The sequence below is a fragment of the Carcharhinus amblyrhynchos genome, chromosome 24, assembly GCF_965287045.1.
Source record: "Carcharhinus amblyrhynchos chromosome 24, sCarAmb.v2.hapA, whole genome shotgun sequence".
NCBI classification, from domain to species: domain Eukaryota; kingdom Metazoa; phylum Chordata; class Chondrichthyes; order Carcharhiniformes; family Carcharhinidae; genus Carcharhinus; species Carcharhinus amblyrhynchos.
Genome location: NC_137347.1, coordinates 23,629,097 through 23,646,699, shown reverse-complemented (window position 1 = coordinate 23,646,699; position 17,603 = coordinate 23,629,097). Strand labels below are relative to the sequence as shown.

Genomic DNA, 17,603 nt, shown 5'->3' with positions numbered 1-17,603 from the left:
CTTTAGGAACTTTCAAGCGGTTATTGGATAGGCACATGGAACACACTAGAATGATAGGGAGTAGGATAGCTTGATCTTGGGTTCTGTCATAGCTCGGCACAACATCGAAGGCCGAAGGGCTTGTACTGTGCTATACAGTTCTTTGTTCTATGTTAATCATGTCCCTTTGCAAAACTGTATTGGTACCAAGATGTCTGTAACCAGTGTCCTCTAATTGTTACTGTTGCAATATAATGAATATCACGCCGATTTTAATCTGGACTAATGCAGTGTTCTGGGGTTTTATGGTTCTTTATGGGATTGCTGAGTGGAGCTTGGTTTGGGGATGATTAACCGGTCAGGTGATGCCTAGGGATTGTTCCTTTCCACAGAAAAGTCCAAGATTTTAATTTCAGTTTTGTTATTATTAGAAACTGGTAGAAGGCGGCAATGTGTTTCTGTCTCTCTCTCTCCAGAGGCTTTCTGAAAGTTACGGGACTGGGAGGCCTCAGAGATTTAATCCAACATTTAAAGAACCAATTTTTCAAGGTGTTAAAAAGCTGAAAACCTAGCGTCAAGTGAGCATATTTGCTTTTTGTGCCAAGTCTAGAGAAGGGTGTATGCCTGTGGGACATTTTGTAAAATTTAAAATTTACATCTTGTCAAATTTTAAATTTAAAATTTACATCTTGTAAAATTACATTTAGCACATCATACGTACAAGTTTCAAATATCTTTTCAAACATTATACAAGTCCAAAGGTATCCCAATGAAGTCTACTTTTTTATACAAGGTATTTACAAGCACTCATCACAGTGGATGATTAACTTGGAACAACATAGATAGCCAGCTGTTAATGTTTATTATGTGTCATGTATAATTCTTGTAATTAGCAAAAGTTATGCTAAATCTTTTTATATATTTTAATTCTTAAGTAAACTTTATTTGACAAAAGCTTCCTGATGGCTCATTTGAATCATACCCGGAGTGAAACACTTTATGCCCACCTGTGCCAAATTCCAATGTAAAAACATAGGGTCTAGGCTGTCTTCACAAACACCTTGGAGTTTCTGGCTTGGGTCTTAACATGAAGGTTTTGTACTCTTCTTGTTTGAATGGAATAGTGCATCATTTATTCTGATGATGCCGCTTGCCTATTACAAAGAGTCAGGCATCTAGGCCACTATTTACAAATAATTCCATAATTCCAACACATCCAGGCACGCACAAGTTTCACTTTGGGGCCAAATTAATGCTAGTGGCAGTTTAGAAATGCTGAATGACACCCAAAACATGGCCTCTCAATCCACAGAGGTTTTATGCTATGACATTGCTAGTAAACTGAATAATACAATATGTCATGTGCTGTAATAAAAGTAATCTTTTCCAGCACAAATTTAGCTGACTCAATTCCTGGCAAATCCTGCTTCTAAAATATCTTACATGTAAATATTTGTCCTGCAGCAGTCCGCATAGGAAATGGGCACTTGCCCTGATAGGAATGGGTGATATTGTTGGACAGAATAATGCAAAGGCTCCGTAAAAAAATTCACTGCATTAACACCCATGAATGCCCATGTGCAGCATGGTGGCACTGTGGTTAGCATTGCTGTATCACAGCGCCAGGGATCTGGGTTCGATTCTAGCCTGATTCTAGGTGACTGTCTATATGGAGTTTGCATATTCTCCCCGAGTCTACGAGTGCTCTGGTTTCCTGCCATATTCCAAAGATATACAGATTAGGCTGATTGACCATGCTAAATTGCCCCTTAATGTCAGGGGTATTAACAGGGTAAATACGTGGAGTTATGAAGATAGGGCCTGGGTGGGATTGTTGTTGCCGCAGGCTCGATGGGCCGAACAGCCTCCTTCTACCATTTTATTAATTGGCCTACGCTCTCTATTTAGACCACCATGTGTACTTTCCTTCCCTCTTGGGGCGGCTATCTGTACTCAATTTTAATCCCATCTGCTCCTGCAAACAGCAAAATCCAAACATGGGCATAAACACTTCACTTTGCCACAGGACAAATGAGCATTTTGATGAACCTTAAAATGTCTAAAGTATTAAAAAGGAAACAATTTCAGTCAGTCAAAAAAAGGCACTTCCCAAAGTAAATACTTCCATTAGCAACAATTAACGCCTAAAGTGAGATCAGAATGTTTTTCAATTAGAATATATGAGGAACTTCCTCAGTATCTGCTCTCACAGCTTTACTGAAATGTGGTGGATATACCATTTACACAATTCTCACCAAATATCAGGGCAAAGCAGGCTTTGTGTCCTTAAACGAACAGTTGTTGTGCCAAAGTTGAGGAGCCAAATGTTTATATGCAAATTTCTTGTAACTGATTGAGTATAAAACATGAGCCCAGACACAGCAACAAATGGCAACTGGACAGTTGGGGTTGGGACTGCTGGCTCACAGTATCGGGGACCCAGGTTCAATTCCAGCCTCGGGTGACTGTGTGGAATTTGCACATTCTCGCCTTGTCCAGTTTCCTCCCACACTCCAAAGATGTGTGGGTTAGGTGGATTGGCCATGCTAAATTCCCTCATAGTGTCCAAAGGTTAGTAGGATAAATGTGCAGGATTATGGGAATGCTCTGTCGTAGAGTCGGTGCAGACTCGATAGGCTGAATAAAGGATTCTATGGTCCCGTTTTTCACACTGGCCATTCCCTACATTCTTGTCTTTTATAGTCATATGATGCAACGTACCAGTTTTCAAAAATTCTTTCATGGGATGTGGGCATTGTTGGCTGGGCCAGCATTTACAGCCTGTCCCTAAATGCTCTTGAGGGGACACTTAAGAGTCAACCACATTGCTGTAGATCTGGTGTCACGTGTAAGCCAGACAAGGTGAGGTCAGCGTTCTGCTTTGATATATTATTTAATATTTGTGTTGTTAGTATTTGAAACTGTTGGAACTGGATAGAATAGGGAGAAGTTGCAGATGTTTAAATATCATGTACTAGCATTCTAACTAAGCGTGCCTGTATTTTGTCAGCAAATATTACAAAACAAATGCTATAATAATGAGTAACTAGTTAATCACTGTACCAGGTAGTATGCATATGATCCTGGACACACCTTTGATTTAATTGTACAGTTCCTGTTCCAACACTGTTTGGGCAATAAAACAAACGTTATTTACTGTGTTGCTGTCCCATACCAGATTTTAAGACTCCTTTGTTTGTTGACTCAGTATCTAATCACCCTGGAAACATGCAACATTTTGGAAGGAAGAATTGGGATATCATTTGTTATTTGGAAAGTACACAATGAGGTGGAGTAGGAGAAGCACAGGGACCTCAGAGGAAAAATACACCAATCATTAAAAGTTGTGTCACAGGTTAACAAGGTCGTAAAAAAGCAAACCAAACACTGAGGGATAGATTTGAAAAATATGGAGGTTATTTGAAATGTTAACTCATGATGCTGCCAGGCCTAGAAGAGAATCATAGAATCCCTACAGTGTAGAAGGAAGCCATTCAACCCATCAGGTCCGCATCATAGCTTCCCACCCTATCCCTATAACACTATGCATTTACTGTAGTAATCTCCCTAACCTTGGGACACTAAGGGGCAATTGAGTATGGCCAATCAACCTAACCTGCACGTCTTTGGAGGGTGGGAGGAAACCGGATCGTCTGGTGGAAACCCATGCAGACGAGGGGAGAACGTGCAAATTCCACAGTTTCCCAAGGTCAGAATCAAATCCCACTCTCTGGCACTGTGAAGCAACAGTGCTAACCATTGTGCCACCCCCAGGCTGCTGAGTTTATCCAGAATTTTCTGTTTTTATTGTTATAATCAAACACAATATTATAAAAAGGATATAGAGACACTGGAGAGCGTGCAGGAGATTTACAAAGATTATATAAGATGACACAACAATTGGTGGAGTTGCAGATAGCGAAGAGGACTGTCAGAGGATGCAACAAGATATAAACTAGTTGGAGACCTGGGCGGAGAAATGGCAGATGGAGTTTAATCCGGACAAGTGTGAGATAATGCATTTTGGAAGGTCCAATGCATGTAGGAATTATACAGTAAATGATAGAACCCTTAGGAGTACTGACAGGCAGAGAGATCTGGGCATACACGTCCACCAATCAATGGCAATGTAGGTAGATAAGACAATCAAGAATGCATACGGCATGCTTGCTTTCATTGGTCGGAGCATTGACTGCAAAAATTTGCAGATCATGCTGCAGCTGTATAGGACCTTAGTTAGGCCTCATTTTGAATATTGTGTACAATTCTGGTTGCCACACTACCAGAAAGATGTGGAGGCTTTGGAGATGGTACAGAAGAGGTTTACCAGGATGTTGGGTATTAGTGATGAGGAGGGTATTAGTGATGAGGAGAGGTTGGATAAACTTAGTTTGTTCTCACTGGAATGATGGAGGTTGAGGGCTGACCTGATAGAGTGGCATAAACAGAATGCATAGTCAGATGCTCTTCCCTAGGTTAGAGAAGTCAAGTACTAGGGGACATAGATTTAAGGTGCATGGGGAAAAATTTAGAGGAGATGCGCGAGGCAAGTTTTTTTACGCAGAGGGTGGTGAATGTCTGGAATGTGCTGCCCGGGGAGGTGGTGGAAGCAGGTATGATAGAGGCATTTAAGGGGCAACTGGACGAATACACGAGTAGGATGGGAATGGAAGGTTATGGACTCAGTAAGTGCAAAAGGTTTTAGTTTAGGCAGGCATTATGATTGGTGCAGGCTTGGAGGGCCGAGGGCGTGTTCCTATGCAGTACTTTTCTTTGTTCTTTGTTTTTTGATACCAGAAACATCTTGAATATGCATATCAGGAAAGGATCGACATGTTTTGTCACATCTCTCTGGAAAAAAGAAGGCTGAGAGATGACCTATTGGAGATGTTTACAATCATGAAAGGTTTTCATGGGATGTATAAAGAGAGAATTTTCCCTTTGGTGGGACAGAGCAGGATCAGAGACCATCAATAGAAGACAGTCACCATGAAATCCAATAGAGCATTCAGAAGAAACTTCTTCACCCGAGGAGTGGTAAGAACGTAGAACTGAAACAAATAGAGTGGATAAAATTAAAGGGAGATTAGACAAGAACTTGAGGGAGAAGGTTATGATTCTAGATTTAGATGAAAACAAATGGAAGGAGACTTGAGTGGAACATAAACATGAGTGAGACGGGCTGCATGTCATGTTTCTGTGCCATATATCCTCTATAATCCTTTGTAATAACAGACAACACCATCAAGTTCAATCAAATCCTCTGTAACTAAGCTACTGAATGTCAGCTGTTAGTTTAGTTGACATTTCTGCGCTCAATGTAGTGACAACATGTCCTACAATCGTATAATGTTTGGAATTATATATAGTGCTCCAGCTGAGGTTGGGCAAGTTTTAAAGACAAGGAATTATTTGGTGTCCCACACGCAGGTTTGCAAACAGAGGAGTGCAGCTCAGAACTTGCAGTGCCTGCCTGCTTCTTACCCATCAGCTCCTTACATCTGCCATTTTATGGGGGCTAATGGAGGCATTGGGCAGCCTACCTGCCCTTGGACTCATCGAGGCCCTTAGGTGGCCATTTAAGTGCCTCAGCCCATTTCTGCCTCTATTTCAGCCTGAGCAGGGGGAGGCTCACGCCAGTGAGAGCTTTTACACTGTGAGCTGGTGTCGGGCACAAGAAAGGGGAGAGCCTCCTTTCAGAGTCCCCTGTGCCCATTGGGGGCACCCCTCCCACAAGGTCATTGCCATCACGACCCCCCCCCGCCCAATTTCAACACTCCCCTCCTGGTTCCTTAACTCTGGCCCCCTGCCTCTCCTCATTGGACCTGCCAGCCAGGCTTCACTGATACCCCAGACTTACTGGAAGTCCATCCTCCATTAGCTTCTCTTCTTCGGGGACTACCTGTAGTCCTGACAGTGGCCACCATTTAAACCTGGCTCTACAGAACAATCAGTGGGGTTTGGCCAAGATAGCTACCTTGCCATTCAAAGCCTGCACTAAGCCTAGATGGTCAGAGGGGATTATTGAAATGACCCTCCAAAACACCACTGTCATAGAACTGCTGCCACTCAATTACTGCAGGCACAAAGGGCACAACTATATTTACATAAAATGAGTTGCACATGTTCTATCCGTGAGTATGAGGGTGGGGAGATGATGTGGGTATTCTACTATTCTGCTGTCTGGCATCTCTGAATTGACAGAGGGCAATTTGGTTTATTAGCTCACCCCGTCCAGCAGGCAGTTTATAGTCTGCACTATCACGGACTTCCCATAATCCACAGTTGCTGGTCAATGGCCACAGGGAAAACTGGCAAGGAAAAATTCTTTCCATAGAAATAACGCATCAACTGACTAATAACATTGCAATGTTCTTACAAAAGGCCATTAGCCTGAAAGTCTAACCATTTTTATGTATAAATTAGATTTATCTAATATAATCTATATTGTTCACCCCGATGAATCACATTCCATAGAAGGCATTCTGGATGCAGCAGAACTGGAAATACATGGTATGAAATATTTGATCATGTTACAATCTTCATCTGATCCAAATGACTGGTTTTTAGTTTCTGGAATGGAATTCAAACCCATCCCAAACTGTTGGAGGGAGATCTTTTTTATTCTCTCCCACCCTCTGTTAGCTGGGAAAGTCTGCTATGCAATCGCTCTGAGCAGATTCTACCTGTTTATGGTCACATTACACCGCAACCCCCCCACCGCCGACCCCCCAGCCCCCACTCCAACACAAATTGGCAATCTTACTCAAAGACCAGGATTTTCAGTCCTGCCTGAAGCGGGAACTGTTGTGAGTGGGAGTGGAAAATTCGGAAAGGCGGCCAAAAGTCCACTAGCCTTCAGCGGAACCAGGAAACCTCACTCAAAGGGTGCGGAATATTTTGAGGGGCTTTATTTTGACAAATGTCACCTCACACGGGAACTGCGATGTGCAGCCGCAAGCTCCACTACCGGCTTTAGGCACCGCATTTTTTGAAACTTGGTCAAATGAATCCAGCCTCCCATGCTCCTTTCCATGGCCTTGCATTTTGTTCCCATTCATGCATTTATCCAGTTTCCTGTTCAGGGTTATTACCGCCCTTTCAGACAGTGTACTGCAGATCATAACAATCTGTGAGAAAAAAAACCTTTCTTCTTGATTCTTTTGCCAATAAATCCACAGTCACTGCTCAATTTTTCATCTTAAAGGTGAACCTCTCATACTGGAATGGTGAGAATATTAGCTTGCCTTGACGTGGAATAATTGAGGCAAATAGCATAAATAAGTTTAACATAAGCTAAATAAACACCCGCGGGAGAAATGAATACTAGACATGCTGATGGGGTGGGAGGAGGCTCATGTGGAGTATGACTACTGCGATGGAACAGTTGGGCTTGCTTCTGTGTTGTAATGCTTTGTAGTATTCCGTACCTTCACCATCCCTCTCCCAGTGTTTGGCACCCTTTATGCTGCTCTCCTGCTGACTGGCACTTCTACCAGCCCTCCCGCAGTGTGTGGCACATTTACTGCCCCTTTCCCAGTGGCTGATCACCTAACTGCCCGTCTGACAACATTTGGCGCCCCTATCCCCCAGACGGTACAGATAGTATACATTGCTTTACATTTTGTTCTCGCACATTCAACCAGCTCATTTACATACCTGGTATAAATAGAACATAGGACATAGAAAATCTACAGCACAAACAGGCCCTTTGGCCCACAAGTTGCGCTGATCATATCCCTACCTACTAGGCCTACCTATAACCCTCAATCCCATTAAATCCCATGTACTCATCCAGAAGTCTCTTAAAAGACCCCAATGAGTTTGCCTCCACACCACCGACAGCAGCCGATTCCACTCACTCACCACCCTCTGAGTGAAAAACTTAACTCTGACATCTCCTCTGTACCTACTCCCCAGCACCTTAAACCTGTGTCCTCTCATAGCGACCATCTCAGCCCTGGGAAATAGCCTCTGAGAATCCACCTGATCTATACCTCTCAACATCTTATAAACCTCTATCAGGTCACCTCTCATCCTTCGTCTCTCCACGGAAAAAAGACCGAGTCCCCTCAACCTATCCTCATAAGGCATGCCACCCAATCCAGGCAACATCCTTGTAAATCTCCTCTGCACCCTTTCAATAGCTTCCACATCTTTCTTGTAATGAGACGACCAGAACTACGCACAGTACTCCAAGTGGGATCTGACTAGGGTCTCAAAGCTGCAGCATTATCTCCTGACTCCTAAACTCAATCCCTCGATTGATGAAGGCCAGTACACCATACGCCTTCTTGACCAAATCCTCCACCTGCGAATCTATTTGTGATTCATAGACAATTGCTTGCCAATGTGTTACTGAGTCCAAGAATTTTACATCACAGAAAGAGGCCTTTTGGCCCACTTTCTGTGCTGGCTAACAAATACCTATCTATTCTAATCCCATTTTCCAGCATTTGGTCTGCATATTGGTATGCTATGGCATTTCAAGCTTTCATCTAAATGCTTTTTAAATATAGCGGGGGTTCCTATCTCTTCTACCCTTTCAGGCAATGAATTTCAGATTCCTACCATCCACTGGATGAAAAGTTCTTCCTCAAATCTTCTTTAAATCTCCTGCCCCTCGCTTTAAATCTATATGTTCTGGTTATTTACCCCTCTACTTTCAGGAAATGTTTATTTCTATTTTCGTGTTGGCAACTCCCTAAAAGGTGGAGAAGCCAAACATCAGCAATCCCAAGCTACTGCCCAAACTATGGTGGGGTGAGGGTTATGCCTCACAAGAAATTCCAGCCCCAGAGTTCCTGGGTACATGATGCTAATATCAAGATATCACGGATACCTATTAGTTGGAGGACTGCATAGAGCGCAAAATGTAGGAAAACCTCTGGTAGGTTCAGTAGCAACTTCAACATCACTAAGAATTCGCTCCTTCTCAGGAATCAGTTTCCCAGGGATAGAAATTCCTTTTTAGGTGTTTGCCAGACTAAGAACGTGCACTTCCATGGGTCCCATGTGCACCACTCCATTGTACCCAATGCCGGTATCCAGTATAAAGCACAGGATCAATGGGAATTCTGATAGAGAATGTCCTTTACCTGGACAGACTTCATATCTTACGTTAAGTTCCACAGGAGCAGAACTAACCACTGTCCACTCTCCAACCTAAAATGTGGGTCACTGTCTGTGCAGAGTCTGCACTTTCTCTCCCTGTCTGTGTGGGTTTCCTCTGGATGCTCTAGTTTCCTCCCACAGTCCAAAAGGCATACTGGTGAGGTGCATTGGCCATGCTAAAACTGCTCCTTCAGTGTATCTGAACAGACGCCAGAATATGGCGACTGGGGATTTTCACAGTAATGTCATTGCAGTGTTAATGTAAGCCTGCTTGTGACAAATAAATGAACTTAAACTTAAACCTAAAGATCCAGTGACCATTTTTTTAAATAAACAAGAGACTGTATTCACAGTGGCAGAGTAAGTTAAACAAAAATCTAACAGAAATTGTTAGAAGTTTTGCAGGAATACAGAGCACAATTTTATATATTCTGGTGGGTGAGTCAACTGAGCCAAAATTTCCTACAATGGTAAAGTGTGTGACTTAAAGCCCTAAGCTTGCTGTGTTGAGAGAGAATTTTGCTGTTGCTGAAGTGTTCCAAATTTTCCTGGTTTTCTTACAGAAGACGCTGTGTAGAATCAGGCACTCGCCTCTGATCTACCAGCCAGGAGTGAAGTCCCAGTCACCACTTGGAGCAGCTGGGAGGGTTTATGTGAATGGAGTGCAATCTCTCAAATAACATGTAACTTCACAACACCAAGTTAAAGTCCAACAGGTTTATTTGGAATCACGAGCTTTTGGAGCATTGCTCCTTCATCAGATGGGTCAGCACTCACCTGATGAAGGGGCAGTGCTCCAAAAGCTCGTGATTCCAAATAAACCCATTGGACCTTAGCCTGGTGTTGTGAGACTTCTTACCATGCCTACCCCAGTCCAATGCTGGCATCTCCACATCATAACATGCAACTTGCACAATAACGTTTATATCAAACACTAACATCCTGCTAAAATAATTGGTGCATGCCATTGATCTATTCAGGAAAATAACTGATAACTGAGGACTTGATTGCTTTGTGGTTTGTGGTGGATGAAAAGTTCGCAGCATGGTCACCATCACAAAAATTATATCAATAGGCATTGAGCAAGGAGCAAATGTTGCTTTAGATGATATTTGATTTTGGCTTTCTGTTTCCAAGCACATGGAGGATTAATAAATCTGGCCAGGTCACTCCTGCCAGTGGGAGTGACAGTGACATGAAAGGTGGGATTCATGTGGCTGCGCTCACCCCAAAACCAGACAATCCCACCCAAGGTAAACGGACCTTTGCCTGGTCGGCCTGCTCATTACAATTCCCATGGCCAGCTGGATGGGAAAATTACCCCTGAAAAATGGCTTAAGTGCAGGAAACTTGCAATTACCATTTGATTTTAGAGGAAATAGAACTGACTTTTTTGAGGTAACAAGGAGCAACACAAAGATCCATAGAAAATAATAACAGCTGTCACTTATTCTTTAACTCCACTTATTTTCTTCTTCTCTTGCACCATTCAAAGATAGAGCCATGATTGAAATTTTCCCACCCCGCCCTTACAGGCATCATAGCAGGCGGGACACAGACGATATAAACGTCCATTGGCCTCAGGCAGGATTTTCCGGTTTTGGGGCAAGCATGGCTTTAAAATTCAGCATATGAGTCATAGAGAGATACAGCATGGAAGCAGGCCCTTCGGCCCAACTCGTCCATGCGAACCAGGTTTCCTAAACTGAACTAGTCCCATTTGCCTGCCTTTGGCCCATATCCCTCAAAACTTTTCCTATCCATGTAGCTACGCAAATGTTTTTTATATGTTGTAATTGCATCCACCGCTACCACCTCCTCTGGCAGCTCATTCCTTATAAGCACCACCTTATGTGTGTAAAAGTTGCCCCTCAGGTCCCTTTTAAATCTTTTCCCTCTCACCTTAAACCAATGCCTTCTAATTTTGGACTCCCCTATCCTGGGGGAAAAAAAAAATAAGGCTATTCATTTTATCTACGTCCCTTATAATTTTATCCCAACAGCATAAATCCCCAGGAAAGCCTGGGGCAATAACAAGTGGGGGGTTATAAACTCAAGATTAGCACTGGAAGCAAAAGTAGAAAGGTAAGGGTTTTGTGCACGTAGCTGTTCTAGAAAAGTCAAAGTGACCGTTAAAATGGAGAACATCTTCATTTACAAGGGAGCTAAATAAATATTTGAAGATGAAAGATATCTACCGGGTATAGGGAAAGTGGGCTACAGTACATAGCTTTGATGGGAATGCACCACAGTACCAAAGAGCCTTTTTCAGCATTGAAGTTATATGACACAATTTAATTCATGCAGCTTCAGCCATTAAAATGTTAATTTTTCATCACTCATAATAAAAATTGAGTCTGAGCAAGTCAATGATTTTCCTTCCCAAAAAATTTGTAAAATAGATCTAATTTCACTGCCCTATATTTTCCTGATGGGAAAATTGTGCCATGAGGAGATTGAGTAGAATGGATCTATATTCTCTGGAGTTTAAATGAGAATTGATTTAATTGAGATGGGAATTGACGCAGCTGGGCGACAGACCATGCAAAGGTCCATTGATCTCAGGTGGGATTTTCTGGTTTTAGAGCTGGCACAGTTGGAAAATCCTGCCCTTCATGTCACTGTCACTCCCACTGGCACTAGTAACCTGAGTAAGAAGCCTCACAACACCAGGTTAAAGTCCAACAGGTTTATTTGGTAGCACAAGCTTTGGGAGCTGTTGCTCCTTCTTCAGGTGAATGAAGAATTGTGTTCACAATCAGGGCATACATATACACACACTCAATTTACAAGATAATGGTTGGAATGCGAGTCTTTACAGGTAATTAAATACAGACAAGTACAGGCAATGCAAGTGGAGAGAGGGTTAAGCACAGGTTAAAGAGATGTGAATTGTCTCCAGCCAGGACAGTTAGTGAGATTTTGCAAGCCCTGGCAAATTGTGGGGATTACAGATAGTGTGACATGAATCCAAGATCCCAGTTGAGGCCATCCTCATGTCTGTAGAACTTGGCTATCCATTTGGCATCTCCACATCATCACTAATAACCTGGCCAGACTTATTAATCCTCTATGTGTTTGGAAATGGGGAGCCAAAATCAAATATCATCTATGGCAACATTTGCCCTTTGCTCAACGTTTGTTGCCATAGTTTTGTGTTGGTGACTATGCTGGGAACTTCTCATCCACCACACTTGACAGTGTACTGAGAGATTGTTTTCACTGGCTGGAGAGTCCTAAACTGGGAGTAATCGGGCAGACTCTTAACCTCCAGGGAGTAGTGGGTCAGTCAAAAAAATCAGGGAATCCACTAATCGGGAATCTTCCGCCCAATGTGCAGTTCTACCCCCACTGAGCATCTTTGGTTAACAACCAAGCCTTTAATCACGTAGGGAACTGGCCACCGAATACCCCAAGTGACAGTCAGCACCGAGAACAGTTGATCAGGGTTTGGGGAGCAATTGACCCACATTGACCAGAGTTGGACGATTGTGCGGGGAGGGGCAGTGTGGTGGTAGGTGGGTGCTGGCAGGGTTGGCTTGAGGTAGTGATTGCAGTCTGATTCGGGGATGGGGGCAGATCAGAGGCCTTTGGAGGTGACGGAATGTCAATATGGGGGAATCCAATCAAAGTGCCTTTGTGAGCCGACACTTGGATCTAGGAGGTCGGTGTGAAGTTACGCACAGCCTGAATCCATCAAGTCATCCAGATTCAAAATGTTGGTTCTGTTCTCTCTCCACGGATGCTGTCACACCTGCTGAGTTTCTCCAGCATTTTCTCGTTTTGTTTCAGATTCCAGCATCCGCAGTATTTTGCTTTTACCTTGCTGTAAGAAAGCTGCTGGGCTTCATGTTAATTTTCAAACGCTGAATGACAATGAGTCAGTGCTCTAACTATATTGAAAGTTCCAACTCACTTCCTCGAATCAGGCTAGTTGCGCTGCCTGACTTCAGTGAAAGCCGCTAATTGGAACGTTGGAGGCCAGTTAGTTGGGAAACAGGTTTCTAACTAAGCCCTTAACCCTACCTGTTTCACTCAATTTAAATTCAGCCTATTGCCTCAGGGTAGAATCACAGAATCCCCACAGCGCAGAAGGAGGCCATATGGCCCATCGACTCTGCACCAACCACAATCCCACCCAGGCCCTCTTCCTGTCACCCCTCATATTTACCCTGTTAATCCCCTTGTCAAGGGGTCAATTTAGCATGGCCAATCAATCTAGCCCACACATCTTTGGACTGTGAGAGGAAATGGGAGCACCTGCGCAGGCATGGGGAGGACGTCTAAATTCCACACAGACAGAAACCTAAGGCTGGAATTGAACCTGGGTCCTTACTGCTGTGAGGCAGCACTGCTAATCATAAGAATAAGGGGTTGGGTGTTCACAGCGCTCCTCAGGCAAGGAATTCCAAAGATTCATAATCCTTATTTTTAGGGCAGGCTTTCTTCGCTGCCCCATCAAACCAGCCAGAGTGGCCCACCAGCTTGATCCCTCTGATTTTTATTGATTTTATTTTTACTTCTCTCTGCCCCCTCAGAATCTCTGACCACCTCTCCCACTGGGTCTGCCCAGACTCCTGAGCTGCCAGCCATCTGATTGGGCTAGCAGCAGCAACAACCTACCCCATCATGAGCGTGGAAGCGGCCAACTCGGAGGCCCCGAACGAAGCCTGCAATAAAACCCTGCCCCACATGAGGCCTGTTCCACGTCTCCCTAATCTACAACAGAATAGAATAGAATCCTGACAGTGCAGAGAGAGGCCATTCAGCCCATCAAGTCTGCACTGAATTCTATCACCTTATTTGTATTTTTGATTTGATAAAAGTGCTGATCCTTAGGTAGGAATTTCAGTTTATTTATTAGTATCACAAGTAGGCTTACATTAACGCAATAATGAAGTTACTGCGAAAATCCCCTAGTCACCACAGTCCGTCACCTGTTTGGGTACACTGAGGGAGAATTTAGCATGACCAATGCACCTAACCAGACTATGGGAGGAAACCAGAGCACTTGGAGGAATCCCATGCAGACACAGGGAGAACGTGCAAATTCCTCAAACTGGGAATCAAACCCGGGTCCCTGGTGCCGTGAGGCAGTAATACTAACCACTGTGCTACCATGTGGCAGGAGGGCTTGATCCTAAGGGTATGTAGAGGACAATCCACAGAGGTTGTAAGAGCTGAACAATTATGTTGCAGGGTTTAAGTATATTGGGTCATTTTTACTCCCCTAAAGATGCTATGTAAATACAAGTTGTTGCAGTTATTAAATTGTAATCTCATTTCAGTTGAATAATCTCCCTTATCAGGAGCTCAGACAGCTGATTCAGCTATGTATATGGAACAACTCTTTGAACTCTTGGACTCATTCCACAGTAAATCACAACACAGCAGCAGAAATTACAAACTGGAACACCTCCAAATACATGGTCTACAAACACAGCTGAGAGTCTGCAGCAAGATTCACAATGTTCTTTCAGGCATTGTAACAAGCCAATGAGATTTCACTCTCTAGTTCATGGTTACTTGACATTCCAACAACTCATGAAATAATGTCTTTGCAATATACCCAGCGTTAGTATCCATGGCGCTGAGTCTGAACTGCAAGGTTGTGGAGATGCCGGTGTTGGACTGGGGTAAACCCAGTAAGAAGTCTCACAACACCAGGTTAAAGTCCAACAGGTTTATTTGGTAGCAAAAGCCACTAACTTTTGCAGCGCTCGCTGCTCCTTCATCAGGTGAGTAGGATTTCAGTTCACAAACAGAGCAGATAAAGGCACAAACTCAGTACACAAAATAATGATTGGAATGCGAGTCTTTACAGGTAATCAAGTCTCCAACCCAGACAACAGCCCTGTAAATCTCCTCTGCACCTTTCCCAGTGCTATCACATCCCTCCTGTAATGTACATTCCAGAACTACACATAATACTCTAGTGAGGCCTAACCAATGTTTTACATAGCCCCAAAATAACTTCCCCTGCTCTTAACCTCTATGCCTCGGCCAATAGGCATTTCAAATGTCTCTCCAGAACTTGATGGTCAATTTATTCAGCTCCAATGTTTGCTCTGCAAAAGTGCTCATTTCACCCTGACCTCCCTGTCATTTTTAAATTCATTGTGCTTTTACAGAATCTAGCCCTTTGGCTAGATTCAACCTATGGTTCTCATTTGCTTTATGCCAGAGCTGTTGCATTTCTTTCAGTAATTTAAAAATTCAAGAGATGACACTTCCAGTATCTATGACAACATAACAGAGGGTTTATTGCAGTCAACTTCATGCACAGCCGAGCTGTTCTCATTGGAAAGGATACTCCATCGTTAGCCCTATGTTTAATTTCCTGTTTGCCAGTAAAAAGTTAAGGTACACAACACGCTGATTGCATCAATGGTACCTGCCGCCACTCAGTCTACCTCACTAAGATATTGCACTCAAAATGGCCATCAAATGACAGGTTATCATTTTGCAGTTGCTTCTTTTGTCTCTGAATGCAAGTGCCAAAGGTGCTGATAGCATCATACTTTTACTATTAAGTAGAATATTTCAGGCAAGGCAGATCTAATGACAGTATTCACTATTGACATTATTTATCCACAGTGCAATGAAGGTGTTTTGAGGCTGCATATTGTAAAGAGTGTACTTTAGCATTTAATCATCTAGTTCCAGCCTGGTGTAATCCATACAATGTTTTCAACCTTAATTCCCTTAATGGAACAAGAGTTTTATATCAATAAGCTATAGTTAAAAGAGCCTTGACTATCAGGCGGCATGGTGGCACAGTGATTAGCACTGCTGCCTCACAGCGCCAGGGACCCGGGTTCAATTCCAATCTCAGGTGACTGTGTGAAGTTTGCACATTCTCCACGTGTCTGCGTGGGTTTCCTCCGGATGCTCTGGTTTCCTCCCACAGTCCAAAGATGTGCGGGTCAGGTTGATTGGCCGTGTTACATTGCCACTTAGTGTCAGGGCACGAGCAAAGGTAAATGCATGGGGCTATGGGGATAGGGTGGGATTGTGTTCAGTGCAGACTCAATGGGCCAAATGGCCTTCTTCTCCAGTGGAGGGATTCTATTGGAACAGATGGAGAAACTGCACAGTTCGAATTATGAAACTGATAATTGAAGGGGTAGTGTTAATCCAGCTGAATGAGGTGAAAAATCCATACTGCTTGTTCAGCAAATACAGCCCCTAGTTACCGAAACTTGTCATCCTAACAAATGTACAGTTATTCGATATCTACTGTCGTATCTCATGAACAATCTTGTTTACGCACATTGCTTTTTTCCCCAAGCAGGTCCATGATTGTCAAAATAAATCAGGTTAATGGGAAATGCCGGATGATTCTGAGGAAAGAGAATCAAAGCTATTTCTATTTGGACTTTCTATCTGAAAACGTTAATAATAAAACATATCAGTTACCTGAACACAAATCATTATGCCACTACTACATTGAATCTTTTTGCTTATTTCCAAATGTAGCATACTTTGCACCTTTATTAGAGGATTTGGAGTTACATACGAATCTATGAATTAGGCATTGGAGTGGACCGCTTAGCCCCTCGCGTTTGCTCGATAAAATTCAATAAGATCATGGCTGATCCGATTGTACTTCAACCCCAATATCCTGCCTACCCTCAATCATTTTTCATTTCCTTGTTAATCAAGAATCTATCAAGTTCAGCCTTAAAAATATTCAGAGACTCTGCTTCCACTGCCTTTTGAGGAAGAGACTCACAACCCTTGGAGAGAAATAATGGCCAGAATGTTCCAACCATTCACAATTTTCCCATCCCACTGCAGTGAACAGAGATTTGGCTGAGTGCTAAATTCTCCGATCTTGCTGCAGTGGGAGTGTGGCATGAATGGACCACTTCAGGTTAGGTCTGAACACTGGACTAATATCATACAGTTTCAATACCATGCGAAACATGATAATTAATGCAAGGCAAATTACCCAAAGACTCATTTTTTTCTCCATGGGAAGGTTGATGGGAACAGTTTTTGCTGTAGGCCTATTAAAACGTGGTCAGAAGTACTGCTACTCTTAAATGGTATTCTCATCTTTAAATAAATTAGCAAGAGGAAAAAAGACTTCTCGTTAGTGCATTAATAGCTAATTGACAGCAACAGTAGGAGCTAATCAGCATCAAATTCATGCAGAAACATATGGTGGAAAATGGAATAAAATGTGCTCTGACCATGATTTTATATAAGCTAACATGGAAAGAATTATAAGTATCATCACATTACTTGGAAAATAATGTCATAACGGTGCACAGTGGTAAGCACTGCTGCCTCACAGCGCCAGGAACCTGCGTTCAGTTCCCAGCTTGGTTCACTGTCTGTGCAAAGTCTGCACATTCTCCCCATGTCTGTGTGGGTTTCCTTCCACAGTCCAAAAGACATGCTGGATAGATGCACTGGCCATGCTAAATTCTCCCTCAGTGTACCCAAACAGACACCGGAGTGTGGCAACTAGAGGATTTTCACAGTAACTTCACTGCAGTGTT

General features: G+C 43.1%; 1 protein-coding gene across 5 annotated transcripts in view; it reads right to left on the bottom strand.

Moving 5' to 3' along the window:
• ncmap (non-compact myelin associated protein) overlaps positions 1-17,603 on the bottom strand; it is a 66,900-nt gene that overhangs the window by 14,347 nt on the left and 34,950 nt on the right. Inside the window, exon 1 of one of the 5 annotated variants that reach the window (XM_080211313.1) lies at positions 6,746-6,766. The exons of 2 other annotated variants lie outside the window; for them this stretch is intronic. In XM_080211313.1, coding sequence (XP_080067439.1) covers position 6,746 — 1 coding nt within the window. In that variant the 5' untranslated portion in view covers positions 6,747-6,766. Of the gene's footprint in view, positions 1-1,422; positions 1,499-3,042; positions 3,102-6,745; positions 6,767-17,603 lie in introns of those variants that run through there. 2 more of the 5 variants (XM_080211315.1, XM_080211312.1) reach the window with 2 other exon arrangements.